Source organism: Sinocyclocheilus grahami, unplaced genomic scaffold, assembly GCF_001515645.1.
Source record: "Sinocyclocheilus grahami isolate Dianchi unplaced genomic scaffold, SAMN03320097.WGS_v1.1 scaffold1065.1, whole genome shotgun sequence".
In the NCBI taxonomy this organism is placed as follows: Eukaryota; Metazoa; Chordata; class Actinopteri; order Cypriniformes; family Cyprinidae; genus Sinocyclocheilus; species Sinocyclocheilus grahami.
Window position 1 is genome coordinate 186,149 of NW_015506244.1, and position 22,155 is coordinate 208,303.

Genomic DNA, 22,155 nt, shown 5'->3' on the forward strand with positions numbered 1-22,155 from the left:
GTGCCTTGCTCAAAGGCACCTCAGTCGTGGTATTGAAGGTGGAGAGAGCGCTGTACATTCACTCCCCCCACCTACAATCCCTGCCGGTACGAGACTCGAACCCACAACCTTTGTGTTACGAGTCCGACTCTCTAACCATTAGGCCACGACTTCCCGAGGTCAAAAACGCGTAAAAGTGGGCAAAGCATAACGTGCACACTTACCACTTATGTGAATTTGTAGAAAAGTGCGCAAAGCTTAACGTGCTGCACTTATTTTAGAGTTTTTCAAGCATCTGTTTACAGATACCCAGAAGTACTGGGCCAAACGGGAGAGGCAAGCTCAAATACAACCCTCAAAGGTGAGGGGAGCACTGCCCGAGACAGCATTTACACAGGAAGGTTCTCGTAATGCCACCTGTGCCTCCCGCTCGATGCCTCAGCAAGAGGGGATATCCTGGTGATCGGGAAACCCCTCAGGGCGACCCAGATACGGTAAGCCAGTTAGGGTAGCATGAAAGCGTAACCCCAGCCCGGACTTCCAGGACATTTTTGCAGTGACGCGCCGGGGGCCTGATGATCATGAAGGCTCCCGCAGAAGCCTGTGTTATGGCTGCATGATCCAGGAAGTATGAAGCCGAAAACAGGCTTACTTACCGTCTGGACATATATTGACGAGGGAACTACCAGTCTCTGATCCTCAAACTGAGACGGGCTAGGACCCCTGGGTTGTTCGGGCTCAGACCTGGACTTCTATCCCGGTCCTTCAGCCGGTCAGCCTGATATGCTTGGAGCATCACCATCATGTGAAATGAAGCTACAGCCCGACCTGCTGCTGCTGCGTATGCCCTAGCATCCGAGCGAGATGTCAAGGAAGGGAGTCTTAGAGGACGTCTCACCCATAGAGAGATAGCTGACCAGCGTCTCTCTATGGGGCATCTTCTCATAAATGCTTTTGCGCATCGCATCGATGTTGGCATAACTTGTATGCTGGAATCGATGGATGCGTGAAGAAAAAAACGGCCTCTTCCATTCCTTATCAATCTTTATATGAAAAACAGGAAGAAAGGAAGGCTCACCTGAGCTGGAGGGTTTATGGCCAGAAAAATAACATTCATCGAGATATTTCGCGACGTCACATCTTCACCCGCTTCACGGCAAGTAAAGCCTTGGCATTGTGCGATCCATAAGTTCCAAAAGCTCATCATACGCAGGGCAGGAGGATTGGGAAGGCTCAGCCTCAGCTTCTTTGCCCTCCTCAGCTATTTCCTGCTTTTGCTGGGCTGATCCCAGCAGAGCAATGGCCCCTGAATCAGACAATGTTAATGAAATAACATCATCCTCCAGCGGCTCACTCTCGTGCACAACCGACGATCACGAAAGGGAAAACCCCCCTTCAAACTCATCGGCCAGATCCACCTGCGATCCCCACGAGCTCATTCCCTTCCGTGCCTCAGCAGCGGCGGGTCCTGGATCGCGGGAAGCAGATGGCTGCCCCTCTTTCCTCGAAAAGAGAGACCAACGAGAGCAGAGCTTTTTTCCTTGGAAAAAACGTTAGCAGTGCACGCCGATTGCCCCCTCGGAGACATCGTGTGTGTGCTCTTTGCCCAAACAAAACAAGATGTCATCAGATGTTAAACAACGTCAACATGGATGCACACATCCTTAAATGCTTTGCTAGTGCTCGCCATAATGAGATAAATAGAGATCGCTCTTACCACAGAAATGCATGCTTCAAACAAAACAGTCAATGAAGACAAAGAAGAGAATGATGTGTAGCTCCCGGCGCCTATTTATACTATAGTCGCACCGGTAGTGACGTCATGGCTGTCACCGGCCAACGAGTTGGGGTTTTTTCAATGTATGCTTCAGACACGGGTCACGACGAGGCACCCCCCCCCCATAGCGACCCCTAGAGGACGCAGTTCGAAGTTCCCATGAAAGGGAACTTAGAGTTTTTACATTATCAACCTGTACACGTTCAGTGACTGCGAGCTGCATTAAACGTGGGGCTGTAATGTTGTCTATCATTTAAGTATATGAATGAGAGCAATACTGGCATATTTAAGAAGAATAGTATAAGCAGCACTACACACCCACATAAAATCAGCGGAGCAATCAGTGTTTATCATAGCAAAGGCGACATATGAATCCCGTGAGCGGAGGACGGGAGCGCTGGAGTTTATGGCGGTTAGAAGACATCTCTAGCATTAATTCTGATCATGGCTTGTCTTGAAAAACGAAGACAGTTTGACGTTTGTCGTAGGAGGCGTCACACTGCAAGACTGTGCGGCAAATCTTCCGACACTGCCATAATTTCGTCGGAGGTAAAATTTGATCGCAATGGCTATTAATCGGCTGTCGGTGAACATGTCAAACCAGCGATCAAAGACTACAGATTTTAGCCTAGGATTATAGGAATCTTTTCGGATTTGTCTCAGACGACCAAATCGTGGCAAAAATCGCACAGTGTGAGCTTTAGATTGCGTCTTTGACAATTCACTATGCAATTGTAACTCACATGAATGAGAATCGATTTGCCTCTGATTTCAGGGCATTTGTCGGCAATTTCCACAAAATCTGGGCTAAAATCCTGCAGTGTGAACCTGACATTAAACTAATTCCCTCTGCCAACCAAACAGCATCACACTAATAATCACTCTGAATAACTTACCAACGGCATAACAGCTTAACAACACTTGCAACTCCCTGGCAGCCACACACAACATTATATTGTATTTGCAAGTTTTTAATAGGCAAGCACATATTAAGACATTTAAAAAAATCCAATTCTCTTTAGTAGCTCCGGGTTTCATTAGATCAAACAGCGTATGCTCATCATTACATACTCAAGTGCATCTCTGGCTTTGGCTCATCATGTTTTCTCAGCTTGTCTTTTGTAATCCTCTTAGAGGCTCCTGCTTGTCCTGGCTCAGTGAATGTCTTAGACGTACAGTGAAGGATGGTCACCCCGCTGATGAGGTCAGCCCGGCCTGCCCTCCTGTGTCAGATCTTAGCACGTTTTTAGACCTCTTGATTAGGGTTGACATACACAGCCGGTTACAGGTTTAAGCATGATTTGTTTGTTGCCTTCTATGGTGTCACACACTCTCGTTGAGTGATCCGAGTTCAATATGAGTACAGTTCTTTGAAGAGTATTTATGGCATAACGTATGTTATCATTGAAAATAAATTTTATTCGGTTTTATTTTTAATATGCATTTCTTTAATCAACATAAATGTCTGGCATGGAAATTCAGTCAAATTTTTGCATCCGATTTGTCTGTTCGGACCAATACAAAGTAACACCAGATGAATGAAAATTTAAAGTCACTCTCTGACAGTAGGTGGCACTTATGAAAAATCTGAAATAGAGTAGTACATAAATGAAGCGTTGCGCAAATGGCTGTTTATAACACCTGCTTGTCATGGAGAAGAAATTAAGTTAAATGGTATTTACATTTTTTTTTTCAAACAGCTGTTCAGATTTTTAATTCGCTGTGTTTATCAAAGAAAAAACAAATACAAGAGTACAGAGACAGAGCCCGTACCATTCTTCCTCTGCTATTCACTGTTGCCTAAAAAAGTGTGAGTACAATGGAAGTGATGCAGTACAATTGAAGAGATTTATGGAAGCCTGTTTTCGCTACTGAATAAAAAATTAAATAAGTTAACTGTGACTTTTTTTCTCACAATTCTGACTTTATTTCTCACAATTGTGAGTTCATTTTACATCATTCAGAATTGCGTGATATAAACTCACAATTATGACTTATTTTCTCAGAATTGTGAGATATAAACTCGCAATTGCCATGTAATAAAGTCTAATTCCGAGGGGGGAAAAGACTATTTTCTAACAATAGTGAGTTTTTTTTCTAGCAATTGAGAGTTTATAGATTGCAATTCTGAGAAAAAGAGTCATAATTGTGAGTTTATATCACGCAATTCTGAATGATGTAAAACCGCAATTGATAAAAAGAAAAAAGTCAGGATTGTGAGATTAAAAAGTCAAAATTATATATTTTTAAATTAAATTAAATTAAATTAAATTAAATTAAATGCACAGTGATGGCATGCAACATTTGGTGTGAACAAGCCTTAACATTGTCTAATCATACTTTTTGAGCTCGGACTAGGAGGATGATATTTTGTTTATTCATGACGATAGAGCTCCTTTTAGGACTTTGCTTTAAAATGTTAACCCTGTTACTAATTGTATAGTAAATTATTGATTATTAAAAAATCTATATGTTTAAACATGCAATTGTGGAACCAGTGATTAAAAAACATAATTTGGATTCATCAGTCCTTGCAAATTTTAGGCCCATTTCAAAACTCCTATTTCTCTCCAAGATACTGGAGAAAGTTGTATTCACACAACTGTACTCATTTTTAAATTTACATGGTCTCCATGAGGTATTTCAGTCTGGTTTTAAATCCTTACACAGCACTGAGACAGCCCTATTGAAAGTTTTTAATGATCTGCTTCTTGCCACTGACACGGATGACTATGCTGTTCTTATGCTCCTAGATCTCATGACTGCATTTGACACTGTCGACCATAACATCTTGATCTCTCGTATGGAGCATTGTGTCGGCATTAAGGGTACTGTGTTGGAGTGGTTTCGATCATATTTGTCTGGCAGAAGCTTTTCTGTTCGCCTCGGGGATTTTATGTCCTCTTCTGCATGTTTCTCGTGTGGGGTCCCCCAGGGCTCCATTTTGGGGCCTATTCTATTTTCTTTATATATACTTCCTTTAGGATCCATTTTCAGGAAGTATTGTTATGCAGATGATACACAATTATATCTGCCATTGAAACAAAAACATCCAAATATTTTTTTTTTAATTTAACGAGGATAAGACGGAAGTTATATTGTTTACTCTTGGGTGTGCCTGTGGGTCTCCTGACCTGGATTTAGATATTTTAAAACCATTTTTGAAGCCCTCTGTAAAAAACGTGGGTGTTTTAATGGATAATGGTTTTAAACTGGATAAACAGATTAATTTGGTAATTAAATCTATTTTTTTCCAGCTGAGGCAACTTTCTAAGATTAAAACTTTTCTGTCTTTTAAAGATTTTGAAAGAATTATAAACATTTTTATTTCCTCCCGTCTTGACTACTGTAATGCACTTAATGTAGGCATTAGTCAGGCCTCCCTCACCGGACTGCAGATGGTTCAGGATGGTGCAGCTAATTCGCTAACGGGAACACGAAAGCGGGAACATATTACTCCCATTTTGGCCTCTCTTCACTGGCTTCCTGTCCATTTTTAAATCATTAAAGACTTAATACATACATACCTCTCAGACTTAATACAGCCATATGCTCTGTCGAGGGGACTTAGGTCCGCTGACCATTCATTGTTAGCTGTCCCTCGTGTAAGGCTGAAGAGCAGGAGTGACCGTGCGTTTGCAGTGGCGGGCCCTAGACTTTGGAATAATCTGCCTTTACATGTTAGAAAGGCCCAAACACTTACTGTTTTTAATTCTAACTTAAAAACCTACTTTTATAGTATGGTGTTTAACACGGCGTGAGGGCTGCTATTTTATTTTATTTTATAATATTTTATAATATTTCATAATATTTTTAACTTTGTTATTCTATTTGTGATATTGCCTTATTCGTGCTTGTACAGCACTTTGGTAAACACTTGTTGTTTCTAAACAATTGCTTTATAAATAAACTTTGACTTTGACTTTGATTTGATTATACGCATTTTTGGCAACACTTTAGTTTAGTGATTATTAAAAAATCTATATGTTTAAACATGCAATTGTGGAACCAGTGATTAAAAAACATAATTTGGATTCATCAGTCCTTGCAAATTTTAGGCCCATTTCAAAACTCCTATTTCTCTCCAAGATACTGGAGAAAGTTGTATTCACACAACTGTACTCATTTTTAAATTTACATTGCATTTTTGGCAACACTTTAGTTTAGGGACCAATTTGCACTATTAATCAGTTGCTTATTAGCAGGGGTAAAATTGGGATTTGTTATGTGTGTGTGTGTGATTTCAGTCTTTTGAGGGGTGCACAATATGCAAAGCCTACAAAATCTTATATTAGCGGGCAAACTGTAAAATATAACAAGTTGAGAGAGAGACTGTTATGAACACTAAAATCCTGATCAAAATGATTCTAGTTGTTGGCAGTGTGCAAAGTGGCGCTTTGTCAGAAATATAACGTTTTTATTTTTTTAGGATTACTGATGAACTAATGTACTTTGATTTGTATTAGTTATCTATTTTAGTTTTAGTTACAGTTGTAGTAATGTTATCATTTTATTAGTTTCTTTATTACGTCTATATAGGCTTTTTATTAAGTTTTACTTTTATTTATTTTGAGTTATTTCAGTACTTCAACATACAAAATGGAAATGAAATAATATATATATATATATATATATGTGGGGTCCCCCAGGGCTCCATTTTGGGGCCTATTCTATTTTCTTTATATATACTTACTTTAGGATCCATTTTCAGGATGTATTGTTATGCAGATGATACACAATTATATCTGCCATTGAAACAAAAACATCCCAATTTTTTTTTTTTAATTTAACGAGGATAAGACGGAAGTTATATTGTTTACTCTTGGGGGTGCCTGTGGGTCTCCTGACCTGGATTTAGATGTTTTAAAACCATTTTTGAAGCCCTCTGTAAAAAACGTGGGTGTTTTAATGGATAATGGTTTTAAACTGGATAAACAGATTAATTTGGTAATTAAATCTAGTTTTTTCCAGCTGAGGCAACTTTCTAAGATGAAAACTTTGATTTGTATTAGTTATCTATTTTAGTTTTAGTTACAGTTGTAGTAATGTTATCATTTTATTAGTTTCTTTATTACGTCTATATAGGCTTTTTATTAAGTTTTACTTTTATTTATTTTGAGTTATTTCAGTACTTCAACATACAAAATGGAAATGAAATTATCTCCTGACCTGGATTTAGATATTTTAAAACCATTTTTGAAGCCCTCTGTAAAAAACGTGGGTGTTTTAATGGATAATGGTTTTAAACTGGATAAACAGATTAATTTGGTAATTAAATCTAGTTTTTTCCAGCTGAGGCAACTTTCTAAGATGAAAACTTTTCTGTCTTTTAAAGATTTTGAAAGAATTATAAACATTTTTATTTCCTCCCGTCTTGACTACTGTAATGCACTTAATGTAGGCATTAGTCAGGCCTCCCTCACCGGACTGCAGATGGTTCAGAATGGTGCAGCTAATTCGTTAACGGGAACACGAAAGCGGGAACATATTACTCCCATTTTGGCCTCTCTTCACTGGCTTCCTGTCCATTTTTAAATCATTAAATGGTCTGGCACCGACATACCTCTCAGACTTAATACAGCCATATGCTCCGTCGAGGGGACTTAGGTCCGCTGACCATTCATTGTTAGCTGTCCCTCGTGTAAGGCTGAAGAGCAGGAGTGACCGTGCGTTTGCAGTGGCGGGCCCTAGACTTTGGAATAATTTGCCTTTACATGTTAGAAAGTCCCAAACACTTACTGTTTTTAAGTCTAGCTTAAAAAAATACTTTTATTGTATGGCGTTTAACACTGTGTGAGAGCTGCTATTTTATTTTATTTTACATTATTCTATAATATTTAATATTTTTTTAACTGTTCATAAATCAGGCACACAGTAAGCGATCTATAGATGGTGACAACGTAGAAAGACATGCTGTAAGTATTCTCAGCAGAATCAGTGATGTAAAGACCCAGGGACCCACTACAAAACGTTTTTCAAAAAGATTTTATGACCGTCTTTGTCAACAATGAATCGCTGGAATGACTAGATGTTAAAGAAATTCTAAAAAAAAACCAAATAAATAAAAAATCGTACAGTGTATAGCAGGCTTTACAAGCAAACCATCTTGTATTGCAATGACATCCCCACTAACATCCTGCTGAAAGAAAATATTAGGGCAGCCATGGTAGTAATCAAGGCTGAAACAACAGATATTCTTCCTTTATCCTGTGATTTCACGCTTATCCGAGCCTGACCTCACTGCCACTCCTGGTAGAAAGAAGTTACGATGTTTCTTTATATTCCAGATCAATGGCCTAAACCTACGACTCCATGAAACTGTTGGTGTCAGGTGGAGCCAAGTCATTTTCTCTTAACTAAAACATCAGTGTTTTGCCACTCCTCCTTCAATGCACACATATATGTAAGCGATAACACATTATCAAATGAGAAAATGGCCCTTCTTAAATGACTAGCCAGTAAACTGTTGTTGCTTGCCTCTTCGAACAAGCGCAGTGAGAGGTTTCGGGTGACCTTGCACGCCGTCCTGTCACTTTGACAATGCCGGGGAACATTGTGGGGCAAGAGATCTTTCTCCCACAGGCAGACGGGATGTAAATGGGAGTAAATGGGTTTTTCATTTCTAAATGCCGTCTGATAATGGAAGTGGGTGATGTGTCAGATCACACACATATGAGCCTCTGTTGGAGATAAGGCCATTTGTACAAGAGCAGTGTGTATGTGTGTGTGTGTGTGTTATCTTCACCCCTCTGTTTCCACAATTTCTATTCTGTTCCTGAAAGACTCATTTGAATTTCCTCATCATAACAGCCCTATGCTTGAACCTCAATTAATATGTTAATGTTGCTGTGCAAGGTTTTTAATTAGTATAAGATGAATCACATTGCTTTTTGGGGACCTGATTATCGCTCTCAGATGCTTCGGGGGTGTCGTTTTGTTGTTACGTGACGCTCGTAATGGTAGACTTTTTCAAGCTTCAAGTATTTAATTTTTTTAATAGTTATGGTTTATTCCTTCGAGTATTATTATTATTTTTTATTTACACAACGTTTAAAATTTGGATTAAATCACTGGATTCATATGGACTTCATTTACAATGCCATAATGGCCTTTTTGGAGCTTGAAAGTTTTGATTACCTATCATTGGCCAGACAGAAATCTTCAGATTTTATTAACTTAATTTGTGCCTGAAGATAAATGAAAGTCCTGCAGGTTTGGAACGATGTGAGGGTGAGTAAATGATGATAGAATTTTCATTTTTGGGTGAACTAATCCTGATTAGCAGAACATATATTCTGTTTGAAGGGATAGTTCAACCACAAATGACAATTCTGTCATTAATTTCTCACCCTCACGTCATTCCAAACCCGTAAGACCTTTGTTCATCTTCAGAACACATATTAAGATATTTTTGATGAAATCTGAGAGCTTTCTGACTCTGCATAGACTCCGCAACACAACTGAAATGTTCAAGGCCCAGAAAGGTAGTAAGGACATTGTTAAAATAGTCCATGTGACATCAGTGGTTTAACCGTATTGTTATTCCTCTGCTTCGAAACAAGATATAGCGCATCTGCTTTCTACGTCAGTACCCCGGCTCCTGCATCAGCAGCACCTCACGAATGCGTCAAGATACTCTCGTGAACGCGCGTCAAAGACTGACATGCAAGAGAATAAATTGTTGAATAAAGTTGTTTTCTTCTTTGTGTGTGTGTGTGTGTGTGTGTTGCTGTACCTAAGACAATTTCTCACCCATTGTAAAATCACTGTAACGCATGGATGTGAGTGATTTTTGTTTTTTTTTACTAAAACACGCACTCATACACATGTATGGTGTTTCTTCATTGGCGTCTCTTCTATCCATCCTTCTCTCTTTCTCCCTCCCCCATTCCTCTGTCTGTTTTTTGTCCACTGCTATTATTTCCGTCTCAGTAATCTGTTGAGGTACATTTATTTTTGCGAGCGAGTTATTGAATCATAACTGTGATTTTAAAAGAGTAATTAAAGTTAAATGTGGCCCTGATGAGCTATTCCTTCAGGAAATGTTGTGATATTAAATTATTTATGACTAGAGGGTCTCTGTACCATATGTAAATCATTTAGATATGCAAATGGCCCACTAAATCTCATAGATTATGAATAAAAATGTACTATTCCCATGTTTAGCTCTGGGCTTTTAATCACAGAATTACTTTTCTTTTTGTTCATGCCTGAAGTCATATTAATCACATGCTAGAAACACTGTAAAGAATAAGACACCTTAGTTTAAAAGGCAAAACCAGTGTAATACCACAGTTGTTTTGTATTTTGAATGCTGACACGGACACTACACTGACATCGCAAACTGCACTGTCTAAACTATAATCTACACAGATATGTGAAAACAGAGTTCAAATGTTAAAACAGCTTATAAGCTCAAATGTGTTGCCTTCTCAGTGCCACCACAAGGGAAGCCGTCACTGTTTTTCTGTCGTTAAAATGAAAATTTTAACTTGAATGCTACATTTTTAGAATGCCATGTCATGCGCAAGACACTGCAAAAGATGCTAACACAATTAATATAGTGAGTGTTTACATAGAAAACAATGGATATTGTGCAAATAGCGCAATATAATGCAAAAATGTGTTCTGTGTGAACGCCCCTAAAGGGCCACATTTACCGTCACTATGCAACATTTCACAGGCAAAACAAAGCAGGAAAGGAGGTGACAAAATACCATTATAATACTGAAATGTAGTGTTACAGTAGAAACCAGCACAATGAGCTTTGGTTTTTTGCTAAGTTACGAATCTTTGTCAGTCAAACGTCACTGCGGAATCAAGAGGCTTGCTATTGGTCGGCCTGCAAATATGTGTCAAAGTTGTGAAATGCAAATGCAGTTCATCCTCGCTTTAACTCAAAGTTTATGTTAAATGAATAAATGTAAATGTAAACGTCATATGTACAGTCAAATGATTAAATGTAAATGTAAATATCATATTTAGGGCAGTCGTGGCCTAATGGTTCGAGAGTCGGACTTGTAACCCGAAGGTTTGAGTCTCAGGTCCGGCAGGGATTGTAGGTGGGGGGAGTGAATGACCAGTGATCTTTTCCACCTTCAATACCACGAGGTGAGACCCTTGAGCAAGGCACCGAACCCCCGACTGCTCCGTGTGTGTGTGTGTGTGTGTGCACTTGGATGGGTTAAATGCAGAGCACAAATTCCAAGTATGGGTTACCATAATTGGCCACACGTCACTTCCTTTCCTATAAATCGTACAATTTTATACAAATCGTGATGAAATTGTACAAAAGTGGATTGAAAGATCAACATTTCAGAGTCAGTACTTTAAAAGTGCAGACCTCATGCAAACTAAATTGACATAAACCTTTGTAGAAAAAAAGGGGGATTAGGTTGATTATATTTTTGTTCACATTAACCTTAAGCAATAGTGATATTTTACTAACAAACAGCAATAATACATTTTAGAATGTTAGTTATAGTAATACTCAACTTTATTATAGTCATGAATAAAGAATGTGAGTTTGAGAAAGTCAAATCCCATGTTTCCGCTATATTCTCCAGCGATTGCTCATCTGCCATTTATCTCACATTTCCTGTAGTGTCTGGATGTCCATCATAACATCAGGAGGCTCCACATAATGAGGCACAGAGAGATGAGCACTTGAGTGGCATCATACAAGCTGTACAAGCACATAATTATCTGTCATTTTCCCTAATGTTTTTTTACACCAAAAACAGTCATAATTATCATATACGTTTCATGACTATTTTCCACCCTGACCCTTATAATCAATCAGACCATTTTTGCTCTTGTCCTATCAAAATGTAAATGCAAATTAGGGTTATCATATGTTAATGAGCTCATGGTTGTGATGTCATAACCACACATATTCCTGAATGAGTCGTTTTTACAGTTTAATTTCAATAGACATGCTTTATGAAGGTTAGTTTTTTTTACATAGTACCTCTATGTGATTTACAAAAGAGCCCTTTGAAATATTACTAATATTGATACAATACTATTGCATTTTGAGTTAACTGTCTTTTTATGTGTTGAACAGAGTGATGAACAGGAGGGACCTGAGGAAGACACTCGGAGCGTCGCCGCATCTTCAGTTATGGTATTTCAATCGATCAATCAATCAATGGTATCTAATTATTTATGTGGTATTTTGAGGTTTAATTACTCCAGTAGTAGAAATGATGTAAAATTGCTATTATTATTTTTATGTACTTTATGTATGAGTTAGGCGGCAATGCATTTATTTATTTATTAATTAGCAGACACTGTTATCCAAAGTAACATAAAACGAAAAAAAAAACCATTACAAACAGTATATACAAAATCATCAAATGTGGTTATGTTACATTGTATTACATCACTCTGTATTGTATATGACACAGCAGGAACCGCTAGTACCATAAATCAATAAACCATACCACACAGTGTTTTGGGAAGAGGACTGAGCTCTATTTCAGGCTTTTTTTCTCAAAGCATTTCCTTGCAGAGTATACAAACAGTCTTCTCCCAGAACAGCATGCAGGCGTTTGAAGGACAGCCCCCTCAGTGAACGCTTGCGTTTTTTAATTATTGTGGAGGTGACACCTCTTCCCCGAGCATCTCTCGCCTGAGCTGTAAACAGGGCTGTGAACTTTGCCGTCAGCCTCGCGACCCTGAGTGTCATTGATGAAGGGAAAAGCTCATTAATACACACCCAGCGAGAGACAACACAACACGGTCAGCTGAGAAACCCTCAACATGCACATATAGCTCATTTCTGAAGCATCTTTACAGCATTTCAGAAAGATGCTGTTTCATTTTAGTGAGCCATATAGTCTCACAGATATGTCTGATTAATTGCTGTACTGTTTTTTCCACTTTTGTGATGTTATTAATGTGTTGGTTACAGAAAGCATTTGAGTGTTTACACTTCAACACAAGCTTACAGTGACTTGGACGTGTTTTCACAAAAGCACCATAAAAACTAGCTTATATGACTTGTGTGCTATATTATGCATTTTCGGAGGCCATACTATAGCCTTGTGTGAGAAACAGACCAAAATCTATTCATATTTTGCTGATGCCATAGCGAATTAGCTAATAGCATTGCTCTCAAATCTCACACCTGCGTTTGCACGTATTCAAAACCTTAAATTTGCCACTTTTAGAACGTTTGTGTATGATTTGAAGTCAGTGGTCATTGGCTGTTTATGACATTCAGGTCTTCCTGGAATGTCTGTTTTTATGAGTTGAGAAGTCATAATTTCGATGTCATGCTTGTTCTAAATGACATTTTTACATCTTCATTTCATTTACAAAGGTGTAGATTGAATTGTTGTATATTATATTGTAATTACACAATACTAACAGATTTTGAACATGGAAATGCCAATTTCTGTCATGAAACTCTAGATGGCGCAGGCTGATGGGTCCTTAATAATTGAAACTGATGATATTCACAGTTTCATGTTGCATACGCAGCCAATGAGCTTGCTGCTTTACATTTAAATGGCTAGTTAGCGTTCACTTGAGCATTTTGCAGCGCGCTTTCAGAGTTCCTCTGAAACCCTCCACCTTCCCCAGCTCCACCTGTCTACAGTAGATCTCCTACGGGTTATTATATATGCTAATTGTGCAGCAGCAGTATGTCTTAAATACTCCCAGCAGTGAATCAGAGTATGTATTTGCAGTAGTAAGTTCCTGTACTTCGACAGCAATAACCAATAACAGCAGCAGCGTAGCAGATCTATTCCGCCAAGACCAAATACATTAACATTGCCGTATCCATTACCATGCTAAAGTCTTCCGAGAGTCATTATAGAACGTCTTGGTTACGTACGTAACTCTCGTTCCCTGATGGAGGGAACGGAGACGTTATGCCGTGATGACATTATGGGGGTTCACTTGGGAGCCCTCCATCAGGGAACAAGGGTTACGTACGTAACTGAGATGTTCCCTATCTTTCGGTCACTACGAGTTATGTCGTGATGACATTATGGGGCCCTGGAAAGCGTCACAACCTGAACCCTGTCACAACCCCATGACGTAGCCAATGTTGGCAAGCGGCCGTGTGACAGACAAACACTATGCAAAGGTCGTAACCTTCCCAGCGCCAATTCGCTGACCTTGGTACCCGCAGGGACCACAGGTGAATACATCGCTGCTGGAGATAACCAAACCGATGTTCCTGTCCCCACAGAAATTTCTTAACAGAAAGGATTTCGACCTTCAACGAAAGAATTGCTTCAAGTCTTTCTGATTTGTTGTTACATCTTAGGCAGAATGATGGGGAAGCGAGCCTTCTGGAGAAGAGCGCTACGGAGACCACACCCTACCCGTAGGGAGGTAACGTGTGGAGATTCTCATATGGACTGACCCAGGCCTGGGGCAGTACTACATATGGAATGGGTCTCTGGGGCAGGTCCTACCTGAGAGTAGGGATGGAGCAACTGCCAGCAGAGACTGACAGAACACTCTGTCAAAGGGAAGACACGGGTTACAGAGAGGAAAACCTTACCGTGGAAGAATACACATATGGGATTGCCCACAGGAAATCAAGCCATATGGACACCTAGCCCAGTACAGGGGCTGAACGGAGACCCGGGCAAGTAACACGATACTGGGCCTGGCGTCAGACTGCTCCGCCCAGTCTGACTGCCGGGGGTGCTGGAGGATACTCAACCAGGGTTCGCCGTCCGGGGAACTTACTGGAGGAGGAGAAAGGCACTCGCATCCCCGGGTGAGGGGGAATAGCGCAGCAAGCGTGATACCGGCCAGCTCTTCCCGCCGATTACCTGTTACCCAACACAGGGGAAGAAACTGGCTCAGCGCGGAGACTGTAGAATCTCGCGAAGGTGTTCGATGTCACCCAGCCCACAGCTCTACAGATGTCTGCCAGAGAGGTGCTGTGCGCCAGCGCAAAGGAGGAGGCAACACTTCTTGTGGAGTGAGCCCTCACCCCCAGGGGGCACGGCTCGCCTTGGGATTAGTACGCCAAGGCGATGGCATCCACTATCCAGTGGGCCAACCTCTGCTTGGAGACAGCCTTCCCTTTCTGCTGACCTCCATAGCAGACAAAGAACTGCTCAGAGCTTCTAAAACTCCAGGTGCGGTCCACGTATATGCGCAGTGCTCTTACGGGACACTGCAATGCAAGGGCTGGATCTGCCTCCTCCGAGGGCAGTGCTTGCAGATTCACCACCTGATCTCGGAAGGGAGTGGTGGGAACCTTGGGCACATATCCAGGCCGGGGTCTCCGGATAACGTGAGAGTAGGCCGGCCAGAACACAAGGCACTCTTCGCTCACTGAAAATGCTTGGAGGTCCCCGACCCTCTTGATGGAAGTGAGCGCGGTCAGGAGCGCTGTCTTAGCAGACAGGAACTTAAGCTCGACTGAATCCAGCGGCTCAAAGGGACCCCTCTGAAGTCCTGCCAGGATGATAGAGAGGTCCCAGGAGGGCACCAGGGGGAGCCTAGGAGGATTTAACCTTCTGGCACCCCTCAGGAACCTGACGATGAGATCATGCTTTCCCAGGGACTGGCCGTCCACTGCATCGTGATGTACTGCGATGGCAGCCACATACACTTTCAAGGTGGAGGGTGACAGCCTATGCTTCAACCTCTCTTGCAGGAAGGAAAGCACTACTCCAATCGTGCATCTTCGGGGGTTTTCTCGGAGAGAAGAACACCAGTTTGCAAACAGACTCAATTTCAGAGCATAGGCTTGCGTCTTGGAGGGAGCTCTAGCCTGAGTTATCGTGTTAACCACTGCAGGTGACAGATCAGCTAGGTCTGCCACGTCCCGTCCAGGACCCACATGTGGAGGTTCCAAAGGTCTGGACGCAGGTGCCAAATGGTGCCGAGACCCTGAGAGAGCAGGTCCTGTCTCATGGGGATACGTCAGTGAGGGGCTGTCGCAAGGAGCATGAGTTCCAGAAACCAGGTCCTGGTGGGCCAGAAAGGCTCCTCGTTCTCTCTGACCTTGCACAGTGTCTGTGCGAGAAGGCTCACTGGGGGAAATGCATACTTGCGATGAGCCCGAGGCCAGCTGTGTGCCAGTGTGTCCGTGCCGAGGGGAGCCTCGGTCACGGAGTATTACAACTGGCAGTAGGAGGACTCGTGGGAAGCAAACAGGTCCACCTGGGCTTCCCCGAATCGACTCCAGATCAGCTGGATCGTCTCGGGATGGATTCATCATTCTTCAGGGAACTGCACGATTGAGCTCCCCTGGGATGTGGACGGCGCGCAGCGACTCGAGCCATGTCTGACTCCAGAGGAGGAGATGGCGGGTGAGCTGTGACATGCGACGTGATTGTAGACCTCCCTGCCGGTTGATGTACGAAACCGCCGCAGTGTTGTCTGTATGGACCAACTTTTCAGTGTTTCAGTGGTACCACCGTCGTGCCTCTGAAGGAACTCAGGCAGTCCAGCACTGACTGGGCACGCTCGTTGGTGAGTCGCGCCGTCATACTCACCGAGTCTAACTCCACACCGAGAAAAGAGATTCTCTGCACAGGGGAGAGCTTGCTCTTTTCCCAGTTGACCCGAAGCCCTAACTGGCTGAGGTGCCGGAGCACTAGGTCCCTGTGATCGCACAACTGTTCTCGCGACCTGGCCATAATGAGCCAGTCGTCGATATAGTTGAGGATCCTGATGCCCAATTCTCGTAACGGGGCAAGGGCGCCCTCTGCAACCTTCGTAAAGACGCAGGGGGACAGGGACAGCCCGAAGGGGAGGACCCTGTACTACCATGCCCGACCCTCGAACGCAAACCGTAGGAACAGCCTGTGTCGAGGGAGAATCGAGACATGAAAGTAAGCATCCTTCAGGTCGACCGCTGCAAACCAATCCTGGGACTGCATGCATCTGATGATGCGCTTCTGCGTCAACATCTTGAACGGAAGCTTGTGAAGGGCCCGATTCAAGACTCGCAGATCCAGGATTGACCGGAGGCCACCGCCCTTTTTGGGTACGATGAAGTAAGGGCTGTAAAACCCCTGCTTCATCTCGGCTGGAGGGACTGGCTAGATTGCATCCTTTGCCAGGAGGACAGCAATCTCCTCGCGCAAGACAGGTGCGTCTCGGACTGCCACCGAAGTCTCGAGAATACCGCTGAACCTGGGATGTCACCTGGCGAACTGAATCTCATTGCCGAGTCGGATTGCGCGAATGAGCCAACGGGACAGGTTGGGCAGCGCAAGCCATGCCCCCAAACTCCGTACGAGTGGCACCAAAGGAACAATCGACACACCCGTGGTGGTGCAGTGGATGGGAGTAGAGCTGGATAGGCCAGAAGGCATCGCATTCTGTCTGATCACAGCAGAATTCCCCGTGTCCCCGGAGTGACTGGCCAGAGCTGCGTGGAGAGGCAACGCGTCTCCCAACCGCAGGTACTTGGCTGCTGGCAAAGGGGGGCATCATGGGCGTGAGTGAGGAAGTGGCTCGGTGCTCACTGTCAGCCCACGGGCCTGAGAACCTGGAGGAACCCTTGAGCCAGCGGCAGAACAGAAACAAACGAAAACTGAAGATTCTCTACCCGGCCCTCCTCCGTGGGAAGGAGCGCTGTCTCTGCCGTCTTCTGAGAAAGAGCAGCTTCCCTCATCTCCGGGTTGCCCATGTCAGGGCTGCTTCATCAACTTCTTAGACGACTTCGTGGCCGGCTGGGACACGGGGGGCACCACACTCCTGTGAGAGGCTCGACGCGCTGGCCTTGATGTAGTTTCAGCACAGGGCGGAGGGGCTCTGGAAGGACGCAGGAGGGCGACCACGGCGACGAACAGGCTGAGGCTTGGCCCACGGCAGAGCGGTGACTGATGTCTCACGCCGGGGCAGGATGTGCTGGATGGCCTCGGTCTGCTTCTTTACTGCCGAGAACTGCTGGGCAAAGTCCTCGACAGTGCATCAACCTCGGGTCGGAATTACCCTCGTGCATTGCTTCATGCATCTGATGATGCGCTTCTGCGTCAACATCTTGAACGGAAGCTTGTGAAGGGCCCGATTCAAGACTCGCAGATCCAGGATTGACCGGAGGCCACCGCCCTTTTTGGGTACGATGAAGTAAGGGCTGTAAAACCCCTGCTTCATCTCGGCTGGAGGGACTGGCTAGATTGCATCCTTTGCCAGGAGGACAGCAATCTCCTCGCGCAAGACAGGTGCGTCTCGGACTGCCACCGAAGTCTCGAGAATACCGCTGAACCTGGGATGTCACCTGGCGAACTGAATCTCATTGCCGAGTCGGATTGCGCGAATGAGCCAACGGGACAGGTTGGGCAGCGCAAGCCATGCCCCCAAACTCCGTACGAGTGGCACCAAAGGAACAATCGACACACCCGTGGTGGTGCAGTGGATGGGAGTAGAGCTGGATAGGCCAGAAGGCATCGCATTCTGTCTGATCACAGCAGAATTCCCCGTGTCCCCGGAGTGACTGGCCAGAGCTGCGTGGAGAGGCAACGCGTCTCCCAACCGCAGGTACTTGGCTGCTGGCAAAGGGGGGCATCATGGGCGTGAGTGAGGAAGTGGCTCGGTGCTCACTGTCAGCCCACGGGCCTGAGAACCTGGAGGAACCCTTGAGCCAGCGGCAGAACAGAAACAAACGAAAACTGAAGATTCTCTACCCGGCCCTCCTCCGTGGGAAGGAGCGCTGTCTCTGCCGTCTTCTGAGAAAGAGCAGCTTCCCTCATCTCCGGGTTGCCCATGTCAGGGCTGCTTCATCAACTTCTTAGACGACTTCGTGGCCGGCTGGGACACGGGGGGCACCACACTCCTGTGAGAGGCTCGACGCGCTGGCCTTGATGTAGTTTCAGCACAGGGCGGAGGGGCTCTGGAAGGACGCAGGAGGGCGACCACGGCGACGAACAGGCTGAGGCTTGGCCCACGGCAGAGCGGTGACTGATGTCTCACGCCGGGGCAGGATGTGCTGGATGGCCTCGGTCTGCTTCTTTACTGCCGAGAACTGCTGGGCAAAGTCCTCGACAGTGCATCAACCTCGGGTCGGAATTACCCTCGTGCATTGCTTTGAGTGCCTTGGCCGGGTGAACTTGCAGGATGGCCATGGCATGCAGGGCAGAGGCGGCCTGGCCCACAGCACTGTAAGCCTTGGTCGCGAGAGCGGCTGTCAGCTTACAGGCTTTGGACGGGAGGCGCGGACGATTCCTCCAGGTGGCGGCGTTTTGTGGGCATAGGTGCACCGCAACCGCTCTCTCCACCTGGGGAATGTCAACGTACCCCCTGGCCTCCCCGCCATCGAGGGTAGTGAGGACGGAGGAGGGAGACGAGCGGCTTCTGGCCGTAAAAGGGGCCTGCTCGAGCCAGAGAGACCGGGACGGTGACGGCAGAGGGTGCCACTCTTTTTATAAAAGAGAGGCGAGATCGCAGCGAGGTCATGCTCATAGGCAATGATAGCATGAGTCATCCACGAACACCGCTTCAGCGTATTGGATGCCCAGACACTGAAGACAACGATCGTGTCCATCCTCAGAGGACAAGTAACGACCACACCCAAGAGTACACGGACGGATCGGCATCTTTAAAAAGACACGAACCGACCGTGTTTAGGAAAACTGCTCTTTTAGAACCACTGTTCGCACCGTACCACCAACCAAGAACAGCTACCAGTCAGAAGAAGAAAGGCTTTATGGAGAATAGCACTCTTCATCCTCTTGGCTCCGAAGCAAAAATCTGAAGAGTGGATGCACCTGTCGCCTATTTATACCCGTATGCATGGGGAGTGGCTCAGGTATGCAAAATCCACATGCCAAATTTCATTGGTGTTTTCTCTTAAAGTCAGAGATGATTGGGGCTCCCAAGTGAAGCCCCATAATGTCATCACGACATAACTCGTAGTGACCGACAGATAGGGAACTAGTTTTATCTTTGGATCATAAAAGCATACAAGTCTTTTATATTTTAGATCATTTTGGTTTGAAATGATGTAAAGGTGAGTAAAAGATGATTTAAAATTTCATTTTTTGGTGAGGTATTTTTTTTTAACACAAATATTTGTGTTTGTAAATATCATCAGCATACTTACTGTATTCGCACAGCCTGGTTTTTTTAAACTTGCGCAATTAGTTGATCCACAAGGGGGCAACACTGGCTGTCAGAAAAGCAACGGAAAGGATGGAACAACAACAAACTACCGGAGACTGCAGCAAACACATCAAAACTTAAGTATACTTTATGCTTGAGTTAACAGGCAAATCTCTATCTTCCATAATCAGACAATACAGAGAATCAAATACAGAGCATTTATGATTTATGCCCATGAATTTTGAGGCCACGTAATAAACTACATCATAAACTTGCTGCTGGAAGCATTTCTTTCAAAATGGATGTCAGAAGGCAACGGAGCCATAAACAACCAGAGACATTAATTTCAGAATAAACGAGGGGAGTTTGTCTCTTGTAAACTTTCATTTTAACTTTGCTGTAAACTTTATTGGCTGGGTACCAACTGGCCTGCCAATTACAGCTCCTTTCTCTTGTTAATTTTATGTTGGGGTGATAAATTCTCAGCAGGGCTCAAGTCCTGACCTCAACCTTACCTACTTCGTTCATAAAGTAAACTCCTTCAGCACACCCTGTTTGAAAAAACAGACTGTTGAAGGCATCACAAAATATGTCACAGAGAACCAATTTGTTAATGTGCTTTTAATTTTTTTAGTGGTACATTTACACCCGCACCATGCTTCTTTTAGTTTAGCTAAACCAAGCTAATTAATCGGTAGTTGACTCACAACACTGACTGTGTGTAGCAAAAACTACAGCATGTGTGGCGGCGTTTTGTGGGCATAGGTGCACCGCAACCGCTCTCTCCACCTGGGGAATGTCAACGTACCCCCTGGCCTCCCCGCCATCGAGGGTAGTGAGGACGGAGGAGGGAGACGAGCGGCTTCTGGCCGTAAAAGGGGCCTGCTCGAGCCAGAGAGACCGGGACGGTGACGGCAGAGGGTGCCACTCTTTTTATAAAAGAGAGGCGAGATCGCAGCGAGGTCATGCTCATAGGCAATGATAGCATGAGTCATCCACGAACACCGCTTCAGCGTATTGGATGCCCAGACACTGAAGACAACGATCGTGTCCATCCTCAGAGGACAAGTAACGACCACACCCAAGAGTACACGGACGGATCGGCATCTTTAAAAAGACACGAACCGACCGTGTTTAGGAAAACTGCTCTTTTAGAACCACTGTTCGCACCGTACCACCAACCAAGAACAGCTACCAGTCAGAAGAAGAAAGGCTTTATGGAGAATAGCACTCTTCATCCTCTTGGCTCCGAAGCAAAAATCTGAAGAGTGGATGCACCTGTCGCCTATTTATACCCGTATGCATGGGGAGTGGCTCAGGTATGCAAAATCCACATGCCAAATTTCATTGGTGTTTTCTCTTAAAGTCAGAGATGATTGGGGCTCCCAAGTGAAGCCCCATAATGTCATCACGACATAACTCGTAGTGACCGACAGATAGGGAACTAGTTTTATCTTTGGATCATAAAAGCATACAAGTCTTTTATATTTTAGATCATTTTGGTTTGAAATGATGTAAAGGTGAGTAAAAGATGATTTAAAATTTCATTTTTTGGTGAGGTATTTTTTTTTAACACAAATATTTGTGTTTGTAAATATCATCAGCATACTTACTGTATTCGCACAGCCTGGTTTTTTTAAACTTGCGCAATTAGTTGATCCACAAGGGGGCAACACTGGCTGTCAGAAAAGCAACGGAAAGGATGGAACAACAACAAACTACCGGAGACTGCAGCAAACACATCAAAACTTAAGTATACTTTATGCTTGAGTTAACAGGCAAATCTCTATCTTCCATAATCAGACAATACAGAGAATCAAATACAGAGCATTTATGATTTATGCCCATGAATTTTGAGGCCACGTAATAAACTACATCATAAACTTGCTGCTGGAAGCATTTCTTTCAAAATGGATGTCAGAAGGCAACGGAGCCATAAACAACCAGAGACATTAATTTCAGAATAAACGAGGGGAGTTTGTCTCTTGTAAACTTTCATTTTAACTTTGCTGTAAACTTTATTGGCTGGGTACCAACTGGCCTGCCAATTACAGCTCCTTTCTCTTGTTAATTTTATGTTGGGGTGATAAATTCTCAGCAGGGCTCAAGTCCTGACCTCAACCTTACCTACTTCGTTCATAAAGTAAACTCCTTCAGCACACCCTGTTTGAAAAAACAGACTGTTGAAGGCATCACAAAATATGTCACAGAGAACCAATTTGTTAATGTGCTTTTAATTTTTTTAGTGGTACATTTACACCCGCACCATGCTTCTTTTAGTTTAGCTAAACCAAGCTAATTAATCGGTAGTTGACTCACAACACTGACTGTGTGTAGCAAAAACTACAGCATGTTTCTCCTCCATC

At 43.8% G+C, this 22,155-nt stretch overlaps 1 protein-coding gene across 1 annotated transcript in view; it reads left to right on the forward strand.

Moving 5' to 3' along the window:
• Positions 1-22,155, forward strand: part of LOC107566264 (ankyrin repeat domain-containing protein SOWAHB-like) — a 92,182-nt gene that overhangs the window by 26,592 nt on the left and 43,435 nt on the right. Inside the window, exon 6 of the mRNA XM_016251655.1 lies at positions 11,823-11,882. Within this exon, the coding sequence (XP_016107141.1) occupies positions 11,823-11,882 (60 nt within the window). The remainder of the gene's footprint in view (positions 1-11,822; positions 11,883-22,155) is intronic.